Here is a 24,158-nt window from a genome sequence, read left to right as displayed (position 1 = left end):
ATCAACACCCACACAGCATGCACACATGTCTAAGCATGCACCAGGATGTACATGGCTAGTCACACATGCACACATGAGGCTAAAGATCCAGCTTTTGGGCATGACCCTTGATGAGGGTGTGGCACACTAAGCCTAAAACAGTCCTAATACTGTCCCACTCTTATGGAGGCCCTAGAGGTGCTTCCAAAGGAAACCTCCATGGACCGGAAGAAACTGAGACTCTCAGGGGCACCCAAGGATCCGTGGCAAAGCCCAGGTTAAAGTTCAGATTTGGGGTCTGTCAGAGGTCTCTGTCCCACCAGCCTAGTACCCACAATTCTGGGCTGTTTCTTAGCAAGGGCTCTAGGCTTTGTCCCATCCTGTTCCTCTCTGGCCTCGCTCTTAAGTCTCCAGTGTCCTAATTGTCAAAGAGTGTCGAGAGCAGCCCAGGGGCACCAGTGGTTGAACTTGACATCTATAAAGGTACCCACAAGGATTTGTATTTGTGGACTCAGGGCCACCTCAGCTGTCTGGAGGTGGGAGTAACTCTGCGAGTACACGAGGAACTGCCCACTGGGCTTCCAGAGTGGGGAACGCTCAGATAGACTGGTTCATTTCCATTCCCCACTCTCTCTTGCAGGCAGCATAGTCAGTCGCTGGCCCTCAGTATGCAGAATCAGGCACTACAGATCGAGAGCGAGCGAGTCACACTCTGTAAAGAGGGCTGTGCAGAGGGACCTCAGTGGTCCCTGTTTCCCTTGGGCCTCAAACCTGCGGGTCTCTCTCACTCTGCTCTCTCACCCCTTCCTGCCAGCCTCCTACTCTCGTTTTGTTTTGTTTTGTTTTGTTTTGTTTTGTTTTGTTTTGTTTTGTTTTGTTTTGTTTTGTTTTGTTTTGTTTTGTTTGAGGAAAGGTTTCTCTACATCATCCTGGCTGGCCTAGAATTCTATATAGACCAGGATGGCCTTGAGTTCACAGAGGTCTTCGTGTCTCTATCTGTTCGTCCGTCTGTCTGTCTCCTGAGTGCTGGAATTGAGGTGTGTGCCACTGTGCCTCCCTTTGTTAATGCTATGGGAGTGGTTAAGAGGTTGGGGAGTCTTAGGGGACGCTAGAGTGAGTTACTTTCTATGTTTCTATCCCCACTGTCACCTCTGCTTCTTTGACAGTTTAGACTTCTTTCTGTCTGTCTATATGTTTATCTGCTTTTCCTTTCTTTCTTTCTTTCTTTCTTTCTTTCTTTCTTTCTTTCTTTCTTTCTCTCTCTCTCTCTCTCTCTCTCTCTCTCTCCCCCTCCCTCCCTCTCCCTCCCTCCCTCCCTTCCTTCCTTCCTTCCTTCCTTCCTTCCTTCCTTCCTCTCTCTCTCTTTCTCTTCCTTCCTTCCTTCCTTCCTTCCTTCCTTCCTTCCTTCCTTCCTTCCTCTCTCTCTCTTTTTCTTTGTTTCTTTCTTTTTCAAGACAGAGTTTCTCTGTGTATCAGCTCTGGCTGGCCTGGCTTGGGACTTTCTCCGTAGGCCTATCTAGCCTTAAATTCACAGAGATCTGCCTGCCTCTGACTCATAAATGTTGGAACTAAAGGCACATACCGCCACCAACTTGGCTCTTTTTTTAAAAGATTTTATTATTTATTTATTTTATGTATATGAGTACATTGTAGCTGTACAGATGGTTGTGAGCCTTCATGTGGTCGTTGGGAATTGAATTTAAGATCTCTGGTCAACCTTGTTCACTCTGGTTGGTCTGCTCAGTACCCACTTGTTCTGGTCGGCCCAACTTGCTCAGTCTCTGCTCGCTTCGGCCCAAAGATTTATTTATTATCATAAATAAGTACTCTGTAGCTGTCTTCAGAAGAGGGCATCAGATCTCATTACGGGTGGTTGTGAGCCACCATGTGGTTGCTGAGATTTGAACTCAGAACCTCTGGAAGAGTAGTCAGTGCTCTTACCCGCTGAGCCATCTCACCCCACCCCCCCCCTTTTAAGATTTATTTTAGGACTAGAGAAATGGCTTAGTGCCTGTGATCCCAGCATTCAGGAGGCAGAGGCAGGCATATCTCTGTGAGTTTGAAGTCAGCCTGGTCTACAGAACGAGTTTCAGGATAGCCAAGGCTACACAGAGAAACTCTGTCTTGAAAAAAAAACAAAAAACAAACAAAAAGAAAGAACAGATGAAAGAAAGAGAGAGAGAGAGAGAGAGAAAGGAAGGAAGAAGGGGAAGAGGAAGAGAAGAGAAGAGGAAGAAGAAGAAGAAGAAGAAGAAGAAGAAGAAGAAGAAGAAGAAGAAGAAGAAGAAGAAGAAGAAGAAGAAGAAGAAGAAGAAGAAATGGCTTTGGCTTCGAATACTGGGGCTGGTGAGATGGCTCAACGGATAAAAGCACTGACTCCTCTTCCAAAGGTCCTGAGTTCAAATCCCAGCAACTACATGGTGGCTCACAACCACTCATAATGAGATCTGACGCCCTCTTCTGGTGTGTCTGAAGACAGCTACAGTGTACTTCATTAAATAAAAAAATAAGTCTTAAAAAAAAAAAAAGAACTCATACTAAATCTAGAGGACTGAGTTCAGGTCTCATCACCATGTAAGGTGACTCACTAATTCCAGCTCCAGGGATCTGGTGTCTCCTTCTGGCCTCTATAGGTACCTGCATTCACATGCACAGGCTCCTACACACACACACACACACACACACACACACACACACTTTAAAAGTAAAATAAACAATTTTTGAGAAGATTTATTTTAGGGGCTCAGGCCAACCAGACACACAAGTGGTACACAAATATACATGGTGGCAAAATACTCATATACATAAAAAAGTTAAATAAATAAAAATCTACTTCAGTCAGATCAGATATGGTGGTGTATCCCTTTAATCCCAGCATTCAGGAGGCAGAGGCAGATAGATTTCTGAGTTCGAGGCCAGCTTGGTCTACAGAGTGAGTTCTAGGACAGCCAGGGCTACACAGAGAAACCCTGTCTCAAAAACCCAAAACAAAAAACAAAGAAGAAGAATGAGAAGGAGGAAGAAAGACCAAAATACTTATTTTGACCTGCTCTATGTTGTACTTAGGCCAGTTCCACCCCCCACCCCTTACGCACCTGCTCCCAGAAGGTTACAACACTGATGCTGAACTTAGTGAGGACATGGCTCAGTGCACTACAGCTTAGCACTCCTGGACTCAAATAATCCTCCTGCCTCAGCCTCCAGGAGCTGGGAATATAGGCATATACCACCGTGCCCAACAAGACACGTTTTAGTTTTTATTTATTTATTTATTTATTTATTTTAAAGATTTATTTATTTATTATATGTAAGTACACTGTAGCTGTCTTCAGACACACCAGAAGAGGGCATCAGATCTTGTTACGGATGGTTATGAGCCACCATGTGGTTGCTGGGATTTGAACTCCGGACCTTTGGAAGAGCAGTCGGGTGCTCTTACCCACTGAGCCATCTCACCAGCCCTAGTTTTTATTTATATGTATATACATGTGTGTGTATGCATGTGAGTGCAGGTGTTGGGGGTGACAGAAAACGGTATAGGATAGTTTGGAGCTGGAGTTCAAGTTGTTGTGAGCCACCTGCCTGGTGTGGGTGCTGGGAACAGAAGCCAAGTCCTTTGGAAAAGAGGCAAGCACTCTTAACCGTTGAGCCATCTCTTCAGGCCCTGGGCTGCTCTCATTCAGGCTGAAAAAATTTGGGGGGCAGGAAATGAAGGGTGTGCCACCACTTTGAGGGCCCCAGACAGCACCTCTGGACCAGCAGGCTCAGACTTGCCCATCCCTAGGCTGGGAACCCACTCCCCCAGCTCTGCCTTAGAGGAGTCATGGCCTCCCACAGTAGGATGGGCTGTCCAAGTCCCGTCCCTAACTCAACTCTGCCTTAGAGGAGTCATGGCCTCCCACAGTAGGATGGGCTGTCTAAGCCCAGTCCCTAACTCAGCCTCTTACCTAGATGAGGCATAAGCCTTGTTCAAGTTGCCCTAGGAGGAGGCAGGACCTTCTCCTTGCCTCTCAGGAGCTCTCAGAAGAGCTGGTTGGCCACTTGCCCTCAGTCTTGGCTCTCTTTCATGGAGCCCAGAGGACTCCAGGGAAGCTGTGTGACTCAGAGGGTTGGGACCAACCTTGCCAAGGTTGTCTGTGTGACTTTTCTCTATGACTTTCTTCTGCTTTCTGTGGTGTGTGTGTGTGTGTGTGTGTGTGTGTGTGAGCTTACCAGTCACATTAACTACACTGAAAATGATGTCCCACAGTTACTCAACAGGGAAACAAGGGAATCCCTTTCTACCCCACATTCAGGCCAGCCTGGCACTTCTGTACATGTGTCCTTCGCCCTCTCTTGCATCCCATGTGCAAGAACAGCTGACAGGTATAAGGGACCTTTGGAAGTCATCCTTCCTCTCCTTCAAGTAGGGTCCTTTCTCATCCATCAGTGAGTACGAAGCCTACTTGTCTATACCATCCTAATTCAAACCCTGCCCATCTTAATGGCCCTATGTTTGGATATGTGCATATACCATGGTCATGGATATGAAAGCATTTGGTGGAATTACATGGAGTCACAGTTCTGTATGCTGGTCCTGAGTAAACTGAGAGAGGAGACAAAGAAGACTAAAGCTCTAAAGACCCTGGCTTTGAGCCAGGCAGTGGTGGCACACACCTTTAATCCCAACACTCTGGAGGCAGAAGAATGTGGATCTCTGACTTTGAGGCTAGCCTGGTCTATAGCATGAGTTCCAGGAGAACCAGGACTACACAGAGAAACTTTGTCTTAGGGGGGGAAAAATAAATCCTTGTTTTGTGTCACTTACTAAGCTATGTTCCTTGGCACAGAGCTGACTAGAGGGTATCAAAAAGATGCTTCAGCCCCAGATACATCCATAGTGACATACAGGGTCACAGACACAAGTGTGTAGAGCTGCTCACATTTAAACACACAGAGCTGCAGGAGAATAAGACACACATATCCAAGTTTGTACCCGCCTTCTGCATGCACTCCTATGTGAGCTGGGTACAGGAGCCTGCATAGCACTCGGGTATATATATATGCATGCACCTGCTTTTATCCTATGCTCTAGTTTCTGGGCCAGTCTCTGCTAGTGGCAGGCTAGGATGGGCAGGGTGGGGATGGGATGCTGTGGACTGGGATCTTGTCTCCCTTTCATGTTTGAGGATTCCTGCCTTCTGCAGTCTTTGCAGAGCCACCCGAGGCAGTGAGAAATCTGAAAGTGCCACACGGGTGTAGAGCAGAGGGCAGCTTGGCGGGAGATGTCCTCCACTCCCACAAACCGCAGCTGGAAGTCTGGCACCAGGTGTCTAGCGTTCTGCCTTGAGTCACAGGTTGACAACAGGCAGGGACTCAGTGATGGCTGCCTGATTCACCATGGAGCCTCCCAGCCCGGGGGAGGGATGTCCGGGAAAGGGGCATCTCTCTGGGCCAAGGACTATGAGAGGCTTCACGTATCGGTTCTATACACCTGTGAGCCTATGGGCAGGCTCTTATTACATGAAGTGTCTGTAGGCAAGAATGTAATTACAAGCTGTGTGTGTGTGTGTGTGTGTGTGTGTGTGTGTGTGTGTGTGTGTGTGCATGTATGTCCCTGAGCAATTGTGAATCTATTGCTAATTCTCAATGTTAGGATTCTCTCCATTTAAGTTCGACAGGCCTGGAACTTGCTATATAGGCTGACCTCAAATTCACAGAAATCTCCCTGCCTCTTCCTTCTCACAAGCTGGGATCACAAGTGTTCGCCACACTACTATGTCTGGCTTTTTCTTTCTTTCAGTATTTTTGTTTTTATGATTATTTATTGGAGTGGGGGAGGGGGCATGCCACAGTGCATGTGTGGAGGTCAGAGGGCATGACCTCTGACTTCTCCTTCCACCATGTAGGTCCCTGTCACCTCAGGCCTGGAGGAAAGTGCTGAGTCCACTCACTGTATTTATTTTCTGAGCAAAGGTTTCCTGTAGCCCAAGAGTGGCCTTGAACTCCTTGACCCTTGGGTCTCCAATGCCCCATTGCTGAGATTTTAGGCTTGGCTCCTCTCTACCTTTCATATGCTAATCCTTGTTTCTGACAGCCATTCTCCGAGGACAAGTCCCCAGGACTCAGCTCTTCCAGATTAAGTCCTCCTGAAAAATGTAGTTTCTTGGTCTTCTCTGGCAAAGAATGCATCTATACAGACGGGGGGGGGGGGGCACGACACCCCCATTTCTCCCAGTTGTAAGGAAGCAGGGCTCAGGCTTCTATACCCGTTTCCAGATGATTGGTTGATTGATTGATTGTTTTGATGCCAGGTATCAAACTCAGAACCTTGGACATGCTAGGTAAGGATTTTACTGTTGAGCCACAACCTCAGCCCAGTTTCCCAGGTACTAAATGAAGCATTAAACTTGTGTGTGATGGTTCATGCCTGTAATCCCATCACTTGAGAGGTTTAGGTAAAAGGTTGTCAAGAACTGGAGGCCAGCCTGGGCTACATAGTGAGTTGAAGGCCAATTTGGGCCAGTTTGTGTGACTTTGTCTCAAAAACAAACAAACAAAAATCAACCAAATCAACCAACGAAACAAATAAACAAACAAAAAACCAAAATGAATGAATGAATGAATGAATGCAGCACTGGGAAGGGATGGCACTCAATGGTAGAGTACATGCTTAGGATGCCATGCCCCAGGCCTGAGCAGAAAGAGAAAAAGAAGGGAGGGAGGGAGGGAGGGAGGGAGGGAGGGAGGGAGGGAGGGATGCAGGCAGGCAGTACTGAGAGCAATGGTGCCTATGGTGTTCCTCTGATGGATCAGACATTTTTACAGTTTGATGTAATTTCTCTCCATATTTTAGACTTTGAGACACAGTCTTTTTTGTGCAGGATAGGAACTGAAAAGAGAGGAGTCTCACTCTGTAGCTCTGGATGTCCTGGAATTTCACTACGTAGACCAGGCTGTCCTGAAACTCACAGATCCACAAACAGCTGGGATTAAATGTTTTCACCAACATACCCCTTTCAGCCATTTAAAAAATAGTTATTTTTATTCTTTTTAATTATGTGTCTGTATGTGGGTTTGCACACTTGGGCCACACTTACCCACAGAGACCGGAGGTGTAGGGTCTCCTGGATCTGATGGTGATGATGCCTGTGTGGATGCTGGGAACTGAGCTTGGGTCATCTATAAGAACAGTTCACTATAAACCACCGAGCCACCTCTCCAGCTTTCTCTTCTCTTCTCTTCTCTTCTCTTCTCTTCTCTTCTCTTCTTTTCTTTTTTTGAGACAGGCAGTTAGTAAGTTGCCCAGGCTAGCCTTGAACTCACCCAGTAAGATAACTGCTGAGTCCCACCCTCAGAACCCGTCGGGGGCCGAGTGCAGCCACTACCCCTCTGCCTAGCCTGGAGGCGCTGGTGGGGAAGACGGGTGACAGTTGTAAGGAGGGTCCTGTGGAGCTTGAATTTGTAAGCTTCCTGTCACCCTCCCAAGTAGCTGGTGAACTCTCTCTTTTTGAGACAGGGTCTTATTATGAAGCCTAGGCTAATTCCAAATCCACAATTTTCCTACCTTAGCTCGTGAGTGCTGGGATTATGGGTATGTGCCATGAAACCTGGTTGAGTTTAATCTCTCTCTAAAAAAAAAAAAAAAAAAAAAGCCAGGCGTGGTGGTGCACGCCTTTAATCCCAGCACTTGGGAGGCAGAGGCAGGCGAATTTCTGAGTTCAAGGCTAGCCTGGTCTACAGAGTGAGTTCCAGGACAGCTAGGGCTACACAGAGAAACCCTGTCATGAAAAAACAAAACAAAACAAAACAAAAAAAGTAAAAATAATTATGCCAGATGTGGTGGCTCCCGTTTTTTCAAATTCCGGCCCTTGGGAGGCAGAGACAGGTAGATCTCTCTTAGTTTAAGGACTGGGGCTACATGGTGCGTTCCAGGCCAGCCAGGGTTGCAAGGTAAGGCCTTATCTAAAAAAGAAAGAAAGAACGAAAGAAAGAAAGAAAGAAAGAAGGAAGGAAGGAAGGAAAGAAGGAAAGAAAGAAAGAAAGAAAGAAAGAGAGAGAGAGAGAGAAAGAAAGTGAGAGAAAGAAAGGAAGGAAGAAAGAAAGAAAGAAAAATTAATGATGATATACATGTGGGCACATGCACTGCTATGAACGTGTGGAGTTGGTTCTTTCTCTTCGGGTGGGTTTCAGGGATTGAATTCGGGTTGTCAGTCTGCCCTGGCAAGCGCTCTTCCTGTTGAGCCTACTCCCGGGGCCCCAGCTTAATTACTTAAAAGAGTAGATTTACATCGATGGGAGTGGGAAAGGAGGAGTTAAAAACAGCTGGAATTCACATGATGTAGCATGTGACATGTCAAGACAACAGCAGCTCAGCCAAGGGGGAAGGTCCACAAGGAGAAAGCCCAGGTATCCCGGCCCGCACGTGGCGCGTCCAGACGGTGTGACCAGGTCACAGGACATATACCATGCTAATCAACACATGCAACATGTGACATGTTCCCAGGGCACACGAAGCGCTGGTGAATTCTGGTTAGAACTCTGCATACACCTGCCTACCAGGGTCGTCACTCTGAGGTCTCTTCCCACTAGAGGTTTATAGCCTCCTTTAAAAATCAGCCGCCCGATTGAAGACCTGTTCTATCCAGTCATCGCAGCAAGCTGGTTCCTCACTCCTAGCGTGAGACGATGCCCACAAAGGCTCTCTGTGAAGGGGGTTGGGGTAGGGGGGTGGGGGGGGGTGGCGCTCGGGAGACCGCTTGCTCTTCCCGTTTTCACAGTATCCCAGTCCTCTCAGTACAACACTCACTCCCCTAAGAATCCTGCAGAGCCAACCCACCCTTAAAGCTCCACAGGACCCTCCTTACAACTGTCACCCCGCGTCCCCACCAGCGCCTCCAGGCTAGGTGGAGGGGTGGTGGCCGCACTCCGCCCCCGCGGGGTTCCGAGGGTGGGGCTCAGCAGGCTGAGCGTATAAAGGGCGCCACCTGCGCTCCGGGCCACCGCTCTCGGTGCCTTGCGCTAGCTACTTTGCACTCGTACGCCGCCGGACCTCGCCGCTGCCTGCCTCGCGCCATGGGTCGACAGAAGGAGTTGATGAATCGTTGTGGGGAGATGCTTCACATCCGCTACCGGCTGCTTCGCCAGGCGCTGGCGGAGTGCCTGGGGACCCTCATCCTTGTGGTGAGTGCAGGGTAGTGAGCAGTCCTATCTATTTCAGGCCCCGTGGTCCCCAACTCCTTATTCACTCCAGGGACAGTTTTCCAGGCAGACACGACCAGTTCCCCAGCTCTGCTCCCGAGGCTTAACCCTCAGGGTCAAGCTGACCTCCAAAGCCTTCAACAGTCTTGACAGTTCTAACTCAACTTGTGACAGTGCTACTTACCCAAGAACAGCTCTGCTATTTTGCCTTTCCCCCTGGAGACAGAGACCAAGGCTGCGGAGGGTCACCCCTTAGTGTGGGACCTCCCACACGTTTCCTGGCTTCCCAACTTTCCCAGGGCTCCAACCTCAGGACACAGCAGAGAAAGGCAAATGGACACCCCTATTAAGTTATTTGGGTCTTGGGTGTCTGGCCCCTAATGAATAATTAAGCCTCAGAAAGTCCAAAAGTTGCAGTGAAGTGAGGGCGGATTACGGCAGGTAGGGGCAGAGGGCGCAGATTTCTTGGGCTGTAAGCAGCAAAATCGGAAGAACGGAGATTGTGGAAGGAAACAGAGCCTAACAGAACAGTGGGCGCGTCTAAATGTGTTGTGCACACGCTGTAGGAGTCCTTCGGATCCTGCGACCCAGATGCTTCCAGCGTCTTTGCTGGCCTTTTGATCCCCCCTCTGCCTCTCCTCTCAATGGCCCCTGGTGAACCCCCAGATCTCAGGCTTCTGCAGTTTTGCCCCGAGTTCTGGTTAACTTGGCGCACTTCTTGATCAGACAGACACTATGGCTTTCATTTCCTGTCCCAGTTACTCTGATTTTCAGCCACTGACTTGTTTTTCTGAGTCTCTTCTCAATTCCGGTGTCCCTTTTTGCAGTGGGGTGGGTTACTTGAGTTCCAGCAACAGCCTCAGTCTTGGGTAGTGCAGATCAGTCAACTGGCGAGGGAACATGGTGGGGCAGGCTACACATGGAGAAAGGGGGCCCAAATGTGCCTCTGACTTCATAGACTAGTGGCCTATCAGTTGTCCCCACTCCCTCCTGCCTCGGTGGTTCCCTGTTTCCTATCTTGATTTGTGAGTCTGGCCACCTGTTCGGTTGAGAGCAGCAAGAGGACAAGGGAGGGTGTCTTACAGTTTCAAAATGGGGCCCCCTCATCCCGTCCCAGTTCTCAGAGCCTATTCCTCTGTAAAAGAACAGTCAGTCCCCCCACTGAGTCCCAGGATCACTTGGCTTAGCCTAGACCACAAAAAGAGGGTTCTGGATTTGTGGTGAAGGCTTTCAGGCTCAGGTAGATGCGAGAGATCAGGTGTCAGGGAAAAGCTTGAGGAGAGGGGAGAGCAAGCCTAGTGGATCCCCTGATGACTGAGGGCCTGCTCGTGTCCCTGTGTTGGGGACTTGAGACCTCTGTGTCAGGATCCAGGTTGACTTTGGGGTGAGGAAAGCCCCCTTTTTTCTGAGGTATATAGTTGGGTGGTATATGGGGTGAGGGGCTGGCTAAGAACCTGCAGCTGGGTGAAAGTGCAGGATAAGGAAGAGGAAAGATTAGCCCCAAGGTGGTGGAACTGGCTTTGACAGCCTCCTCCTCCGGAGGCCCCTTGGCACGGAGCCAAGTCTGGGCCTCAGGCAAAGAGCTCAGGCCAGGGTCTGACTGGACATAGTGCCCGGGACGGCCACATGCCTCCACCCCTTGCTCTTACAATCTCTGACCTTTGCTCTCACCTGCCGGAACACCTTTGACCTACATCGCTGCCACTGGCCTCCCTGCCTCATCTTCCCGAGTGATAATAATCAGTGCTTAACAACCCAGCACCCAGGCTTGGACCCATTAGAGTTAATGAGGCACAGCTTGCTGCTGGCCAGCGTAGCACTTACTTGTTTGTGAGACCCCGGGTCTCCTTCGCCCTAGTCCTTGGCTGTTCTAGAACTCACTCTGTAGACCAGGCTGGTCTCTCTGCCTCGAGAGTGCAGGGATCAGGCCTGGCTCAGCATAGCACTGGTTCAGTTATGGAGAACTGAGAAAGGAGTCCCAGGGCCGGGCTGGAGGAGCGTGGAGGGCCACTAGAGACTTGAGGCAACAGCACTTAACAGTTGGTGGAGAGTATTCACACTTGAACATATGTCTGTCTGTCCCTGCCGATCCTGAGGCACCTTTTAGTCCCTCTATCCCAGGGTTAGAACAGATCTCACGGGACCTAGAGGGAAGAGCTGCTTAAAACCTTCTATTTAGGACTCTACAGATCAGAGTGGAAATCCTGGAGACAGCGGGCTGGAGAAGGAAGAGGAAAAGTGGCCTGGGGAGGGACCGGCAGGGACAGATGTGAACAGGGAGGCTATAATGAGGAACACGTGAGGACCAGATACGCAGACATTTCTCCATGCAGGAGTAGATTCAACTTCTCTTTTGATCTCTCTCCGTGGCCCCCACCTCCTCCACTATGACCTGGGCTTTGGAAGAGTCCAGGACGATGGGGTATTTCCTACCTCTGTGTGCCAAATCTGGAGGACGGGCAGAAACTGCTGTAGTGATAGCTCCCTTCTGTGCCCTTCCCGGATTCAAGAAAAACCAGTGGATGTCATTTAACCACCTGGGTCCCCAGTCATGTACCCATTACTGATTCCCCCCCATCCCCCCATGAGGCTCTGCACGTCTCCTCTTTCTGGGACTTAAGGAGGGATTTGGGTTATATCCCAGGAAGCACCTTCAGTGGTGTCAGGCATGTCTGATCTCAGTGGGACTTCACTTGCTTTGTTTTCCGACAGATGTTTGGCTGTGGCTCCGTGGCTCAGGTGGTGCTCAGCCGTGGCACCCATGGTGGCTTCCTCACCATCAACTTGGCTTTTGGCTTCGCTGTCACCCTTGGCATCTTGGTGGCTGGCCAGGTGTCTGGTAAGGCCTCAACCCCAGCTTCAGTTTTCAGCCCTCACCAGCATTTCCAACAAGTATCTGCCTAGAGAGCAGAGGGGGAGGAACAACTCCAACCAAGGACGCACACTAACAGCACCTCAGCTTTGGGCCCTTTGGAGGCAAGGGTGGAAGAGACTTCACAGAACCTTTGACTTTCACCTTGGAATCAAAGATCAGTCTGTGACATAGTCCAACTGCCATCCAGGCTAAGAAAACCTACCTACACCCCAGAAAGGAAGAGCCCAAGGTGGCAGGCTGTAACTAATGGATGCTATCTCCTCTTCGCAGGTGCCCACTTGAACCCCGCTGTGACCTTCGCAATGTGCTTCCTGGCACGAGAGCCCTGGATCAAGCTGCCCATCTATGCACTGGCACAGACACTGGGGGCCTTCTTGGGCGCTGGGATTGTTTTTGGGCTGTACTACGGTAAGCATTCCCCATCCCGCCCTCCCTTCTCCACACTTTCCCTCTTTAAGTACTTGTTGGCACCAAGCCCACTGATGACAACCGGGGCCTGCCCAGGCCCAGGGCCCGTGACTCATTCACGAACACTCAGGCCCAGGTTGGGGGCCTAGGGGAAAGAAACGAGTTGGGCAACAACAGAATCTCAGGTCCTCCACCCCGCCCCACCCCCTGAGCCTCTACAGTCATATGCTTACCCATGACCCCTGGCGGGGTGGGGAGGGCAGCTCTGAGAGGAGAGGCTCTGCCCTCACTCACAATGGCTCTAATCTGTCACCAGATGCAATCTGGGCCTTTGCCAACAATGAGCTTTTCGTCTCTGGCCCCAACGGCACAGCTGGAATCTTTGCCACCTATCCCTCTGGACACTTGGACATGGTCAATGGCTTCTTTGATCAGGTATGGACTAGGGACATGTGAAGTAAAGGTAGAGGGAGGAACAGTCTTGTTTTGGACAACGCTCCTTGATTGTAGCAGGATTTCTTCTCAGTTCGTGAGAACCCCAACCTCAGAACATGGTGGTGGCGTTGTCTTTTATAAAGCATGGCGCTTCCCAGTGAGTTCTTGGTTTTGCGATCATCCTAGAGTCAGGATGGTCTCTAGCGTGGAGGACTGGAGCGTGGGAGAAGGAGCTGGCCCTCACCGTGCTCTCTCCCCTCTCCCAGTTCATAGGCACAGCCGCCCTTATTGTGTGTGTACTGGCCATCGTTGACCCTTATAACAACCCTGTGCCCCGTGGCCTGGAGGCTTTCACTGTGGGCCTGGTGGTCCTGGTCATTGGAACCTCCATGGGCTTCAATTCTGGCTATGCCGTCAACCCTGCCCGTGACTTTGGACCTCGCCTCTTCACCGCCCTGGCTGGCTGGGGCTCAGAAGTCTTCACGTGAGTACAGTCCCCACTCCCCAGCTTGCCTCCCCTCTTCCTGCCGACCTGTCTCTGATTTCCGGTGTTCTCCCTCCAGGACTGGCCGGCACTGGTGGTGGGTACCCATTGTCTCCCCACTCCTGGGTTCCATCGCTGGTGTCTTCGTGTACCAGCTCATGATTGGTTGCCACCTGGAGCAGCCCCCACCCTCCACCGAGGAAGAGAATGTGAAGCTGGCCCACATGAAACACAAGGAGCAGATCTGAGTGGGCAGCAGCCCCCCTCCCCCACTGTGCACTCTCCTGAGTGTCCACTGACTGTGTGGGGACCAGTCCCCGAAAGCCCTTTGTGATGCCTCTCTCGGGCTAAACCGCTCCCTGTGTCCACCCCTGCTGGATGGGCCCTCCAGAATTTCTATGAACTCTGCCCATTAGGGCATTAGGTTCCCACCCACCTTTAAGCCAAGGTAGGATAGCAAATAAGATGGAGAGAGAGAGAGAGAGAGAGAGAGAGAGAGAGAGAGAGAGAGAATGAATGTGTACATGTGTGCTGTTTTCTAAGCTGAATGATGCAAAGGCAAGGGACCAAGTTTTCAAAACAAACTGTAGCAGCTCAGGGGAAGGGAGCCCAGGGGAAGGGAGAAAGTGAGTCAGGAATGTGCCAGAGTGTGCATGCTTCAGGGACTCCTCCATGTGGAGGTGGACCCAGAAGTGAGTTTCTAAGTATGCGTGTGCCTACTGTTTTTTTTTTTTTTTTTGAAATGGACTTCTAGGCTTGGGGAGGGGGAAGGGATAAGAAGGGTGTAGCTCACATCTGGAGCTATGACCCTTGACTGGGGGCTGTGTAATATGTTTCTGTTATAAGATAGACATTGGGAGGGGCTGAAGTCCAGGTCGTAAGTTTCATAATTTGTTTTTTAAATATATAAATATATACATACATATATGTTACAGCCCTAGGAATAGGGGTGGGAAACTCCACTTTTTAAAAGGGGTTTCCTTTCTTTAATCCTCCAATCAACAATGTACTGTTGCCTTTTATATATAAAAAAGAATAAAACGTATACATGCTACAGGAACTTCTTTTTGTGTGTGTTTTTTGTTTTCAAACAGGGTCTCTAGTCCTGGCTATCCTGGGACTCTGTATACCAGGCTGGCCTTGAACTCATGGATACCCCCCTGCTGACATTAAAAGCATGTGCCACCACACCAGAGTCTTGTTTTTCTGGGAATAGCATTCGAGCGTTGGTTTTATTTGGCCATAAATTTCCAGATGTTTAGTTCAGAGTCTAATCTTAGCTTGTATTCAGTGGTCTCAGATTCCATCCAATGGAGCATCTTCCGAATCCTCCTGTCTCATCCCCTTCCACAAGGAGGAAGTTTGGAGCCCCTCTGGTAGGCAGAGCCACCCAGAGACTGGAGAGGCTAAGCCTATGGCTCAAAGAGGCCAGTCAGACTGGGGACCTGTATTGTCCTCTAGAGTTGCTAAATCTCCATCCAGACTCTTGGCTGTGGCACTCTTATCAGCCTCCCTCCAAGGAGTCAGTCCACACAGGTTCCTCAGGGTATCTTCCTGTGGATAGGTCTCTTTCCATGGTCCTCACCACATCTCCACAGTCCATCTGCATCGGGTTCTCTTGTAGCTGTCCTTACCCACCCTGTCACAACGGTCTCCCTTCACTCCTGGCTACTTTCTCTCTTTCCTATCCCTCTTCTAGGAAATGGGTTACTCCTATTCTTCATCTTCCAACCTAAAAGCCACTTGCCTGGATCAAGAACCTCTCCTGTTGCCTTCTGGGACATGTCCGTGCCCAGTAAGGCAAGGGTTATGTGACTAGCCTGGCACACCTGAGCCCAGGAAGTGCGCCTCATTTCCAGCTTCCTTAATACATCTGACTTAAATTTCACCAGGAATATAAGGGAAACCTTTCTGCAGCGTTAACCCTGTAGGAGCCAGGAGATCCCCGGCCTGCATAATTATGCCCTTAAGGCTCTTGCTCAGTAGCCCCTTCACAGATGAGACCCATGCCCAGAAAGGGTGACCTGCAAGTTCAGGCCACAGAACTAGGGTTGTGAAAGGAGTCCCTGGGACAAGACAATTCCTTCGTGGATCTCCACCCTTTCCTTATTCCCAACTTCCAAGAGGCATCTCTGGAATGCTGGAGAGACCTGAGCCAGAGGGAGTGTCCCTTTCCCAGACCCCGAGGGGGAAGAACGTTAACCTTGAGAGCAGAAGGTGCCTGTGAAGTTTCCTTCAGTGTACCAAGCAGTTTCATTCAGCCACACCAGTTCCCCCTTGGCCCCCATCCAAGACCCTGCCTCAGCATCCTTCTTTTCAGCCAATGGGGAGCAGGAAGCTTGAGATGCCATCACTATAGGGTAGTGTCCATCACAGCTACTAGGTGTGTTTGTGTGCCTTCTCTGGACCTTAGTTTCTTTATCTGTGACACTCGGGTTAATAAAAATGGTAAATAGGCAGAGATGATTCATAGAAAGGGCTTAACGTAGGCTGGCGAGATGCCTCAGTGGGTAATGGCACCTGCCGTCCAGTCTGGCAAGCTAAGTCTGATCTCTGGAACCCAAAGACTAGAAGAAAGAACCAATTCTCCAGAAAGTTGTCCTCTGAACGCCACACTTGCACTCTGGCCTGCTGATACATATACATACACGCGCGACAGTAAATGTAATTCAGAATGTAAGTGAGCTAAGCAGTGACCAGGAAACAAATAATAAATGGGGGCTCATGATGGCTTTACCTGCAGAACCAGGATGGGGCAGGAAAGAAGGAGTGGAGGTGGGGAGCTGTTTTGTAAAGACCATTGGATTTAACGAGCACCTTTCGTCTCAGATCCATCCACAAGTGTGGATTTACTGAAAGGGGAGTGAGGAAGTGGGGTGGTGGCTTGCCCCGCTGTGTCCTGACCCTACGAGGCTCTTGGGTTGGGTAGTAAGGAATTGGTATAAGAAAGGCAAGACAGAGGGAGCCACGAGTGTGTGGGGTGGAGGACGGAACATGAGCTAGGCAGCCACTCTGGGACTCCTCCAGATAAGGAGTTCCCCTTTAATCCTCCACTTGGAATAGGCAAAGTCGTGACTATTACCAAATTCTGGAAGGAAAATTCCTTACTTCCTATAAGAAAGCTTCTCCATTTCACAGAATTTATTTTCAGGGAAGCCGGAGGAGGGGGGAGGGAATTGTCCCACGGTGTGGCTGCTTTGTCCCAGGGCTTGCCAAGGGCTTTTTATGTGTCTGTACCAAGCCCTCACCACAACCATTTTAAAGAGCCAGTTTTCTTCTCTCTGTCTGTCTGGTCCCGTCCCCCCCCCCCCCGCTTCATTTTTCGAGACAGGGCTTCTCTATTTAGCTCCTGGAACTCACTCTATAGACAAGACTGTCCTGGAACTCATATAGATCTGCCTGTCGCTGCCTCCAGAGTGCTGGGATTAAAGGTGTGTGCTACCACTGCCTGGCTGGAGCCATGTTTCTTAAAGCCGATGATTTGCACCAGTGAAATCAGCTCCCTGAAACATGAGCTGTTTGGATACCTGGCCCTGTGTCTGTGCACACAGGGTGCACACAGCCCTGTGTTTCTCAGGGCTCCTTGTGGGCCTGTTTTTCTCTCACAATGTTGGGCTGTCTGAATCTCTAGTTTTCTTCATCTTTGGCTTTCTCTGTGTGTTACCGCCTAAGTCTTCATTTACCTCTTAAGAGGCATCTCTGTATGTACCCTGAGTCCATTTCTCTGTGCCCTTGGACTGTACCTCTAAGTGCAAGTAACACCAGCCAACCATCTCTGCTCCAGGGCATGTCTTCTGAATTCCTGGTAATGAGCTCTGGCTTGCTGCTAACTCTTATAGATTTTGTTTTTTTTTTTTTTTCTGAAAAACCTGGGTGGGGCATCCACAAGCTTGGAGAAACTTGGGTGAGGTAGAGTTGGGTGGGGTGGGAAGGCAAGAAGAAGGCCAACTCCACCCAGTATAGAAACGCTAGAGCAGGAGTTCTCAATCTGTGGGTCGTGACCTCTATGAGGCTACATTGTGCACACCTTGCTTGTCAGATATTTACTTACAATTCTTCACAGTAACAAAAATACAGCTATGAAATAGTAACGAAATACTTTTATGGTTGCAGGTCATGACAGCATGAGGAACTGGATTAGACGGTTGAAGCATCAGGGAGGTTGAGAACCACTGCCCTAAAGCCTAGGGAAGATATGGTGACCCCAAGGATCTAGGAGGAGGCTGGCTGAGGAAGGGAGGAGCCTGTGCTGGGAGTGGGGAGCACGGGAGCTGTCTGGAGGAAGAGAGGATGTGTGAAGGAAGGAGGGGCTGAGATTTACCCACCCCTTAGACCTAAAAGGGTCTTGACAGTGGAATGACTGAGCCCTAAAAGGTCAGGTATCTGGGAGAGGGCTACTCAAGGACCCAGGGAGGGTCTGCCTGGATGCAGCTTTGGCCATAGGCCTCAGGGTAACAGCAGAAACAGAAACTGGTTTAGGCATCTTTGTTGCTGCAGGGGGCTTCGAAGGAACACCTTTTCTCTTCAAGGAAAGCAAGAATTGAACCTGCGAGTCTCTTAGGATCACATAGCAGAAGGAAGAGCAGATCCCGATCCAGACCTCTAGGTCTCCAGGATTGCAAACTGACCCTTGCCAGCAGCAAGGCTTGGGGCAAGAAGGAGTCTGCTAGCATGGCTCCAATCACTGCTCTGCTCCGTGCCCAGTTAACAAACACGTATCACACGTATCACCTCTTGCCACGGTTTCCCGTTGACTTTGGCAAGTAGGAGGCAGATCTAGGAAATAAGAAGGCAAGGAGGGTGAGACAGGAAGGTCAGGGCATCAGTGCCCTTTGCAAGAATCCATCTTCTGCCTTCTAGACTGTTGCCCATCTCGCTGGCTCCTTCTGACTGAGGGCCAATGGCTGTGGTCCTTCAATGGCTGTTGCCCTTTCTTCTTAACGAAGGGCTGCCCTCTGCACTTCTGTTGGGCCCCTTTCTGTGGTCTGGCTCTTCATCTGTAAAGTGGGGGTAGTCATGGCATCTGCATCCTTAGATTGCAAGAGGTGAGGATGAACTGAACTAACAAGTGTTGGGGCAGGGACAATGCCGGAGGAGAAGCACCAGAGGTGATGATGGTGACAGCAGTTCTCTTCCTCCTTCATGCTGGAGAGGAGCCAGACAGCCAGGCTTGGAAGTGAGACCCCCCAGCTCTTCAGCACCAGGAGCCTGAGGTTGGGATTGAAAAACAGCTGAATCTGGAAATCTCCAGTGCCCTTCTTCCACCCCATTCACTGCCTCTGCCAAAGTGCCAGAGAGGATGGGAGCAGTATCAAGAAGCGGGGAGCGTGACCGTTCCCTACCCGCAGGGTTCTCTGGAGGAGAAAACCTTCCTCCTCCATCACCTCGACTGACTTTTCGCTTCTTGAATCCCCGGCTTTGAAGCCATCATTTGGGTAAGACTTACTAAACTCATGGTCAGTCTCGCTCCCCCCACCCCCGCCTCCCTCCTTTCTCACCTCTCACCCCTGTCTGTAGTGCTAGGGTTAGAACCTTGCTTGGGCTTTTTGTGTGCTAGGTAAACGCCTTAGTCCTGAGCTCAACCCCACAGCTTCCACATTGTTTGAAGGCTCCTGCGATCTGTGCTGGACTCTAATGTCACTTCCTTACTGCTCAGAGCCACCGAGGGCTGGCTGGAGAGGTCAGGGAGGGAGAGAGGACTCTGGGAGGCCTGATAATCATCTGGTTAGAGTTCGCTGCTTGTCTCCATGGAAATGCCCCCCATAGTTGAGGAGGTACCTGGAATGTCAAGGTACACCTCCCTTTGCTTCTGTGCTCAGGTCCTGCCAAGCCCGGAAACCTGCTGAGGAAGGGGAGGAGATGCCGGGCCTGAATCTATGAGCAAGCTGTGGGCCCCAGACTATGGTGGCTCTTTTCTGATAGAGGTAACCTGTAGCTGAGAGATCTCTGGTTTCATGTCAGGGTTGGAGAGAGTAGTCTGACCCTTGATCCACAGACAAAGTCATCCCTTTATCAGACAAATGGTTTATAACTTTCGACGCCTTTAGCCCTCAGAGCTGTGTGTGTCCACATACATGAACTGGAAGTGTGCATATGTTCACATTGGTATGCTTACCCTCTTCCTCCGCTCTCCCCAATACTTATCCCGCACATGGCCCATCTACTTTCAGCATGCTCTTACCCTGATATCGGCTCAGTGTTGTGTGGCTTCTCCTGGGGAGACGTGAGTGATGTCTGTTCATTCTAGATAAGGCACCGAGGACAAAACGAAGCAACAATTCCATCCGAGCCTAGCTTGGCCAACTAGAGTTTAATTGTCGTTACTTACAAGAGCATGAGAAACGTATAGATGGCAACGCCATCAAAGAAAAGTCCCCTAATTTACATATCCTCAGAAGGGAGCAGAGCCTTTATTGCCTCTCCCCACTTCCAAGGGGAAATGTTCGTGGGTCCAGTTCTGTGAAGGTCATCTGAGGGTAACTACGAGGTCTCCGATCTCAAGACAGCAGCACCTTTCCTCATGCGCACACTCAGACTCAGACAGATGCTGTGGCACACTCAAATATACCAACAAACACCCTTACACCTCCATGCTCATCGGCTTGCACACTAACGTCCTTACACTCATGCTTAAGGGCATGTAGACACTCCCAGGTTCACGCCCACTCAAGTATACCGACATTCCTCCCTGTAGGGGCCCAAAGCTACCCATGAGTGCACTGAGAATGAAGTGTCGTAGAGAGAGTAGTGGGGGAGGGAAAGAGGAGGGTGTGATACTATGGAGCCATGACCAGGAGGTCAACAAGTGGGTTTGATGGGCTGGGCAGATGGCTAATGAGCACTTGTCCATCTTGCATAGGAGCTGGCTTTGATTCTCAGCACCTACATGGTGTCTCACGGCCATCTTTGCAACTCAATTTTCATGAGGATCCAATATCCTTTCTGGCTTTGCACACATATGGTATACTTCCAACTTGCAGGGAAAACACGTGTACACATTTTAAAAAAAGTTTTTTAAAGTGAGACTAGGGAAGTCTTTAGATTTTGAGATTACAGCTAAGATTTTCAGAGCAAGGGGTAAAGAGGCTGGGACAGCTGACCTTCTTTTCTTTCTAAATAGCGTCACTATGTAGCCCAAACTGCCCTTGAGAACTTGAGCACCTCCTGCCTTAGCCTTGCAAGTGCTGAGATTGTAGAGTTATACCAGCACACTTTGCTTTGAAGGTTTGGCATCTCCACATCTGGGTGGGGCACACAGACACTTTCAGCAGATACTTGCTGGATAAGCAAATAGCAGGCTTGGCTAAATCCACAATATTTCAACAGGAAGAGCTGGATATCCAATGGGAACTCAATATCCAACTGCTCTGTCACACAGAAGTTTAGCATCCTAGGCAACCACGGAGTCACCTGCTTGTATCCATGGAATGCTTCCATGTATTCCACAGAGCACAAAGGTGAGTCTCAAAACACAGGGAACTTGCATGAAGCTAATCGGAAAGGCAGTGACAGACCAGCTCTGAGTCATCAGCGTATTGCTCGTCTCCTAGACCCAAGAGAAACCTCAGAGCCCAACCTGCTTAGGTGGATGAAGAAATGACTGTTTGGGGTTGTACCAGGGATTTGGGGCCTAGCTAGGAGAAAGCAGGTAAGGTTTTTTAAAAGTTTATTTTGAGACAATCTCATTATGTAGCTCTGACTGTCCTGGAACTCATTCTGTAAACCAGGCTGGCCTCAGACTGATAGAGATCTGTTTGCCTCTACTTCCTAAGTGCTTGAATCAAAGGTGTATCCCATCACGCACGGACATATTTTTTTCTTTCCATCTTTATTTTTTCTTTTCAAGACAGGGTTTCTCAGCGTAGCACTGGCTGTCCTGGAACTCACTCTGTAGACCAGGCTGGCCTCGAACTCAGAGATCCACCTGCCTCTGCCTCCTGAGTGCTGGATTAAAGGCGTGCCCCACTACCAGGCTTCCTTTTTATTTTTTTCAGTTTAACTTAATATTTTTGTGTATATGTACATGTGCTACACATGAAGTTCAAAGGAGAATTTTGGGAGTTAGCTTTCTCTTTCTACCATGGATTCCAAGGATCAAACTCAGGTCATCCATCAGGCTTTTTACTCACAGAGTCATGTTACCTTCCCTCAAACCCCACCCACACATTGCAGTTAGCCTTTCTGGCAGAGGGTTTGGGCTAATTCACCTGTGTATTCATTCATCAGATATTCTTATTTGGGGCGGGGGATAGGGTCTTATGTAGCCCAGGTTGGTCTTGAACTCTTGATGTAGTCAAGGGAGACCTTGAATTGCCTGCCCTTCAGCTTCTACCTGGCAAATGTTGGTGTTGTAAGTGTGGACCACCAGGCCAAACTTCTGTGTGTATCTGTGCACCTGTGTGTGCGCGCATGTGTGTGTGTGTGTGTATGCTCTCATATGCGTGCCTATGTCTATGTGTTCTATGTGTGTTGCTGAGGTTGCGATTCAGGACCTTGTGTGATGCATTCTATCACTAAATTACATCCTTGACTCAAGTATCTTTTTGTTTGTTTGTTTGTTTTGTTTTTCAAGACAGGGTTACTCTGTGTAGCCTTGGCTGTCCAGGAACTCACTCTGAAGACCAGGGCAGGCCAGCCTCCAATTTAGAGATCCTCAAAAGCATAAGCCACCACCACTTGGCTTCATGTATCTTTTTTTTTTCATGCAGACTATGATAAGTGCCAGGAGTAATGTGATTGGCAAGATACATACGACAATATCTAGCAGGAAGTAGCTGCATGCAAAAAGACATCTGATCCAGTATGCCTTAGGTACTAATGACAATCAGGGGAGAGAATGAGAACTCGAGATCAAAACTGCAAAGACATCCGATCCAGCTTGCCTTAGGTACTGATGACAGCTGAGAGAATGAGAATTTAGATCAAAACTGCAAACCCAGCATCCACAAGTTCCCGTCTCTTCCCTGTTTCCTTCCATGCTGGCAGCCTCATGGTTCCAAGGCAGCTGGTGGTAGGTGCACTTGCTGGGTCCTAGAGGACCCAAGATCGGTTCCCAGCACCCACATAGCAGCTCACAACCATCTGTATGTTACTCCCCATTTCTAGGGACTCTGATACCCTTCTCTGGCCTCCATGGACCACGGGCATACATGTGGCTCACAGTTATACCTGCAGGGGAAAACATCCATACACAGAAAATAAAATAAGGATTAAGATATTTAAATGAGTTGGGAAAATGGGTGTAAATCAAACTTTGGTTGACAGAGAAGACTTTGGAGGCAGGATTGAAGGGGTTGGAAAGCCTGCCAAAGACATGATCCTGTCCTGAGTCGGATCTGTCAGATTCAAGGAGGGAAAAGCAGATGCCCTGTCATTCCTGCCACCGCCTTGGCTGAAACCCTAGGACCCCAGAACCATTGCCATGGTAACTGTGGTTCTTTCTTCCACCTCATCACTGGGGTGTGGGACAAAACGCAGGGGCACTAGACCACATTTCTTCCTTGCCTCCATGGGGTGACAGGTTTGTGGGACACGCTGACACACTGCTCAGGGGAAGCGAAATGTAGCCTAAGATGAGGGCCCTAGCCCGTGGTGTTTCTTCAGGTGAGAAATGGAGCAGCCTGGGGCTGATTGGACTGACTGAATTTAGACTGGGTCGGTGCAAACAAAGTGGGAAGAAGACAGAGTGTCTGTCTTCAGAATGGGAAGGCCTGGCTCTTTTAGGCTAGTGCCAAAAGATGGTGGGCCATGGGCCAGGGGCTACTCACCGTCTTTGTTTAATTCAGAGTTCCTTTGCGGGTCTGCGTGGGCCACCGTGGGTATTCCCAGGAAGGGTGCAAAATATGATTCTTTGTTCTGTCTTACCGCTGGGTCCCGGGACACCCATCTGGGGAGACTAACGCAGAGATACTTTGTTCCTTCCTCACTGCCATCAGGATGCAGGACTCCTGGGATACATCGCTCAGGGAAGGAAAAATGTAGCCTAAGATAGGAGCCCCAACCTGTGTTTCTCCAGGTGAGAAACGGTATAGGCCAGGGCAGAGGCTGTGGTTCCCATACTCCTGGGCACCCAGACGTGCTGGGATCCATGAGGAGTTAAGAACAAAGGTAGGCTGGCCTGAAATGAGCCCGGGGGCCGGCTTAGTTTAGGGTGAGCGCCAAACGTCCAGAGAGACCTTCTGAGTGAGACTTAGGCGAGCTCAGTCTTGGCAAAGGCTTCCTCCCTACTGTGGTCTTTGAGGAAGGAGACAGTCCTTGCTTGTCCAAACTGTTTAGTCAAGGTGGGAAATGGATGCATAGGATTTATTCAGGGTGGACCAGAGACTCAGGGATGCTGGAGAAGGGAAGCTTATTGGCTAAACCCCCTGGGACTGGCCTGTCTGGATACGTCATTAGCATGGAGGACTCTGGGCTCTATACTACCTGACTAGTTGTCACCGTCCTCTTAGTGAGGTATCATAGTCAAGTGCTCTATCTAGGACTTGAATCTGGTTGGGAGCAGATTCAAACGCCTGCCCTTCCCCATTACAGGAATTGCCCGGATTCCGTAATCTGCTGAACCTTTCCAGGTTTTCTGTCTGGTGACGTGGTTCAACTTGCCCCACAGGTAGCCTATGGTTAGTCCCGCTGTGGATCCTCCTTACCTCTGTATCCCACTGACAAAGAATGAGCCTGCTGTAGTAGTCCCGGGCCTCAGAAGACTGAGGCAGGATGATAAGAATCTGAGGCTACTTGGCATATGTAGTGAGAGAGAGAGAAGGCACAAGAGTCCACATGTCAGGGGCTCAGCTGTTATCA

At 49.7% G+C, this 24,158-nt stretch overlaps 1 protein-coding gene across 1 annotated transcript; it reads left to right on the top strand.

Annotated features, from left to right (window-relative positions):
* Positions 1-8,959: 8,959 nt before the first annotated feature.
* On the top strand, positions 8,960-14,419 carry Aqp3 (aquaporin 3). The gene is made up of 6 exons (NM_016689.2): positions 8,960-9,141; positions 11,872-11,998; positions 12,305-12,442; positions 12,759-12,877; positions 13,144-13,361; positions 13,441-14,419. The coding sequence occupies exons 1-6, from the start codon at positions 9,034-9,036 to the stop codon at positions 13,607-13,609; spliced, it is 879 nt and encodes a 292-aa protein (NP_057898.2). The 5' UTR covers positions 8,960-9,033; the 3' UTR covers positions 13,610-14,419.
* Positions 14,420-24,158: the final 9,739 nt, after the last annotated feature.

Source organism: Mus musculus, chromosome 4 (genome assembly GCF_000001635.26).
Source record: "Mus musculus strain C57BL/6J chromosome 4, GRCm38.p6 C57BL/6J".
Lineage (NCBI taxonomy): Eukaryota > Metazoa > Chordata > Mammalia > Rodentia > Muridae > Mus > Mus musculus.
This window is presented reverse-complemented; position numbering and strand designations above follow the sequence as displayed.

Bases quoted from the DNA above. Each gene is read 5' to 3' on its own strand.
- Aqp3 (NM_016689.2), top strand. From the start codon at position 9,034: ATGGGTCGACAGAAGGAGTTGATGAATCGTTGTGGGGAGATGCTTCAC. The intron at 9,142-11,871 runs GTGAGTGCAGGG...GTTTTCCGACAG, and splicing joins TGGGGACCCTCATCCTTGTG to ATGTTTGGCTGTGGCTCCGT. The intron at 12,878-13,143 runs GTATGGACTAGG...CCCCTCTCCCAG, and splicing joins TCAATGGCTTCTTTGATCAG to TTCATAGGCACAGCCGCCCT.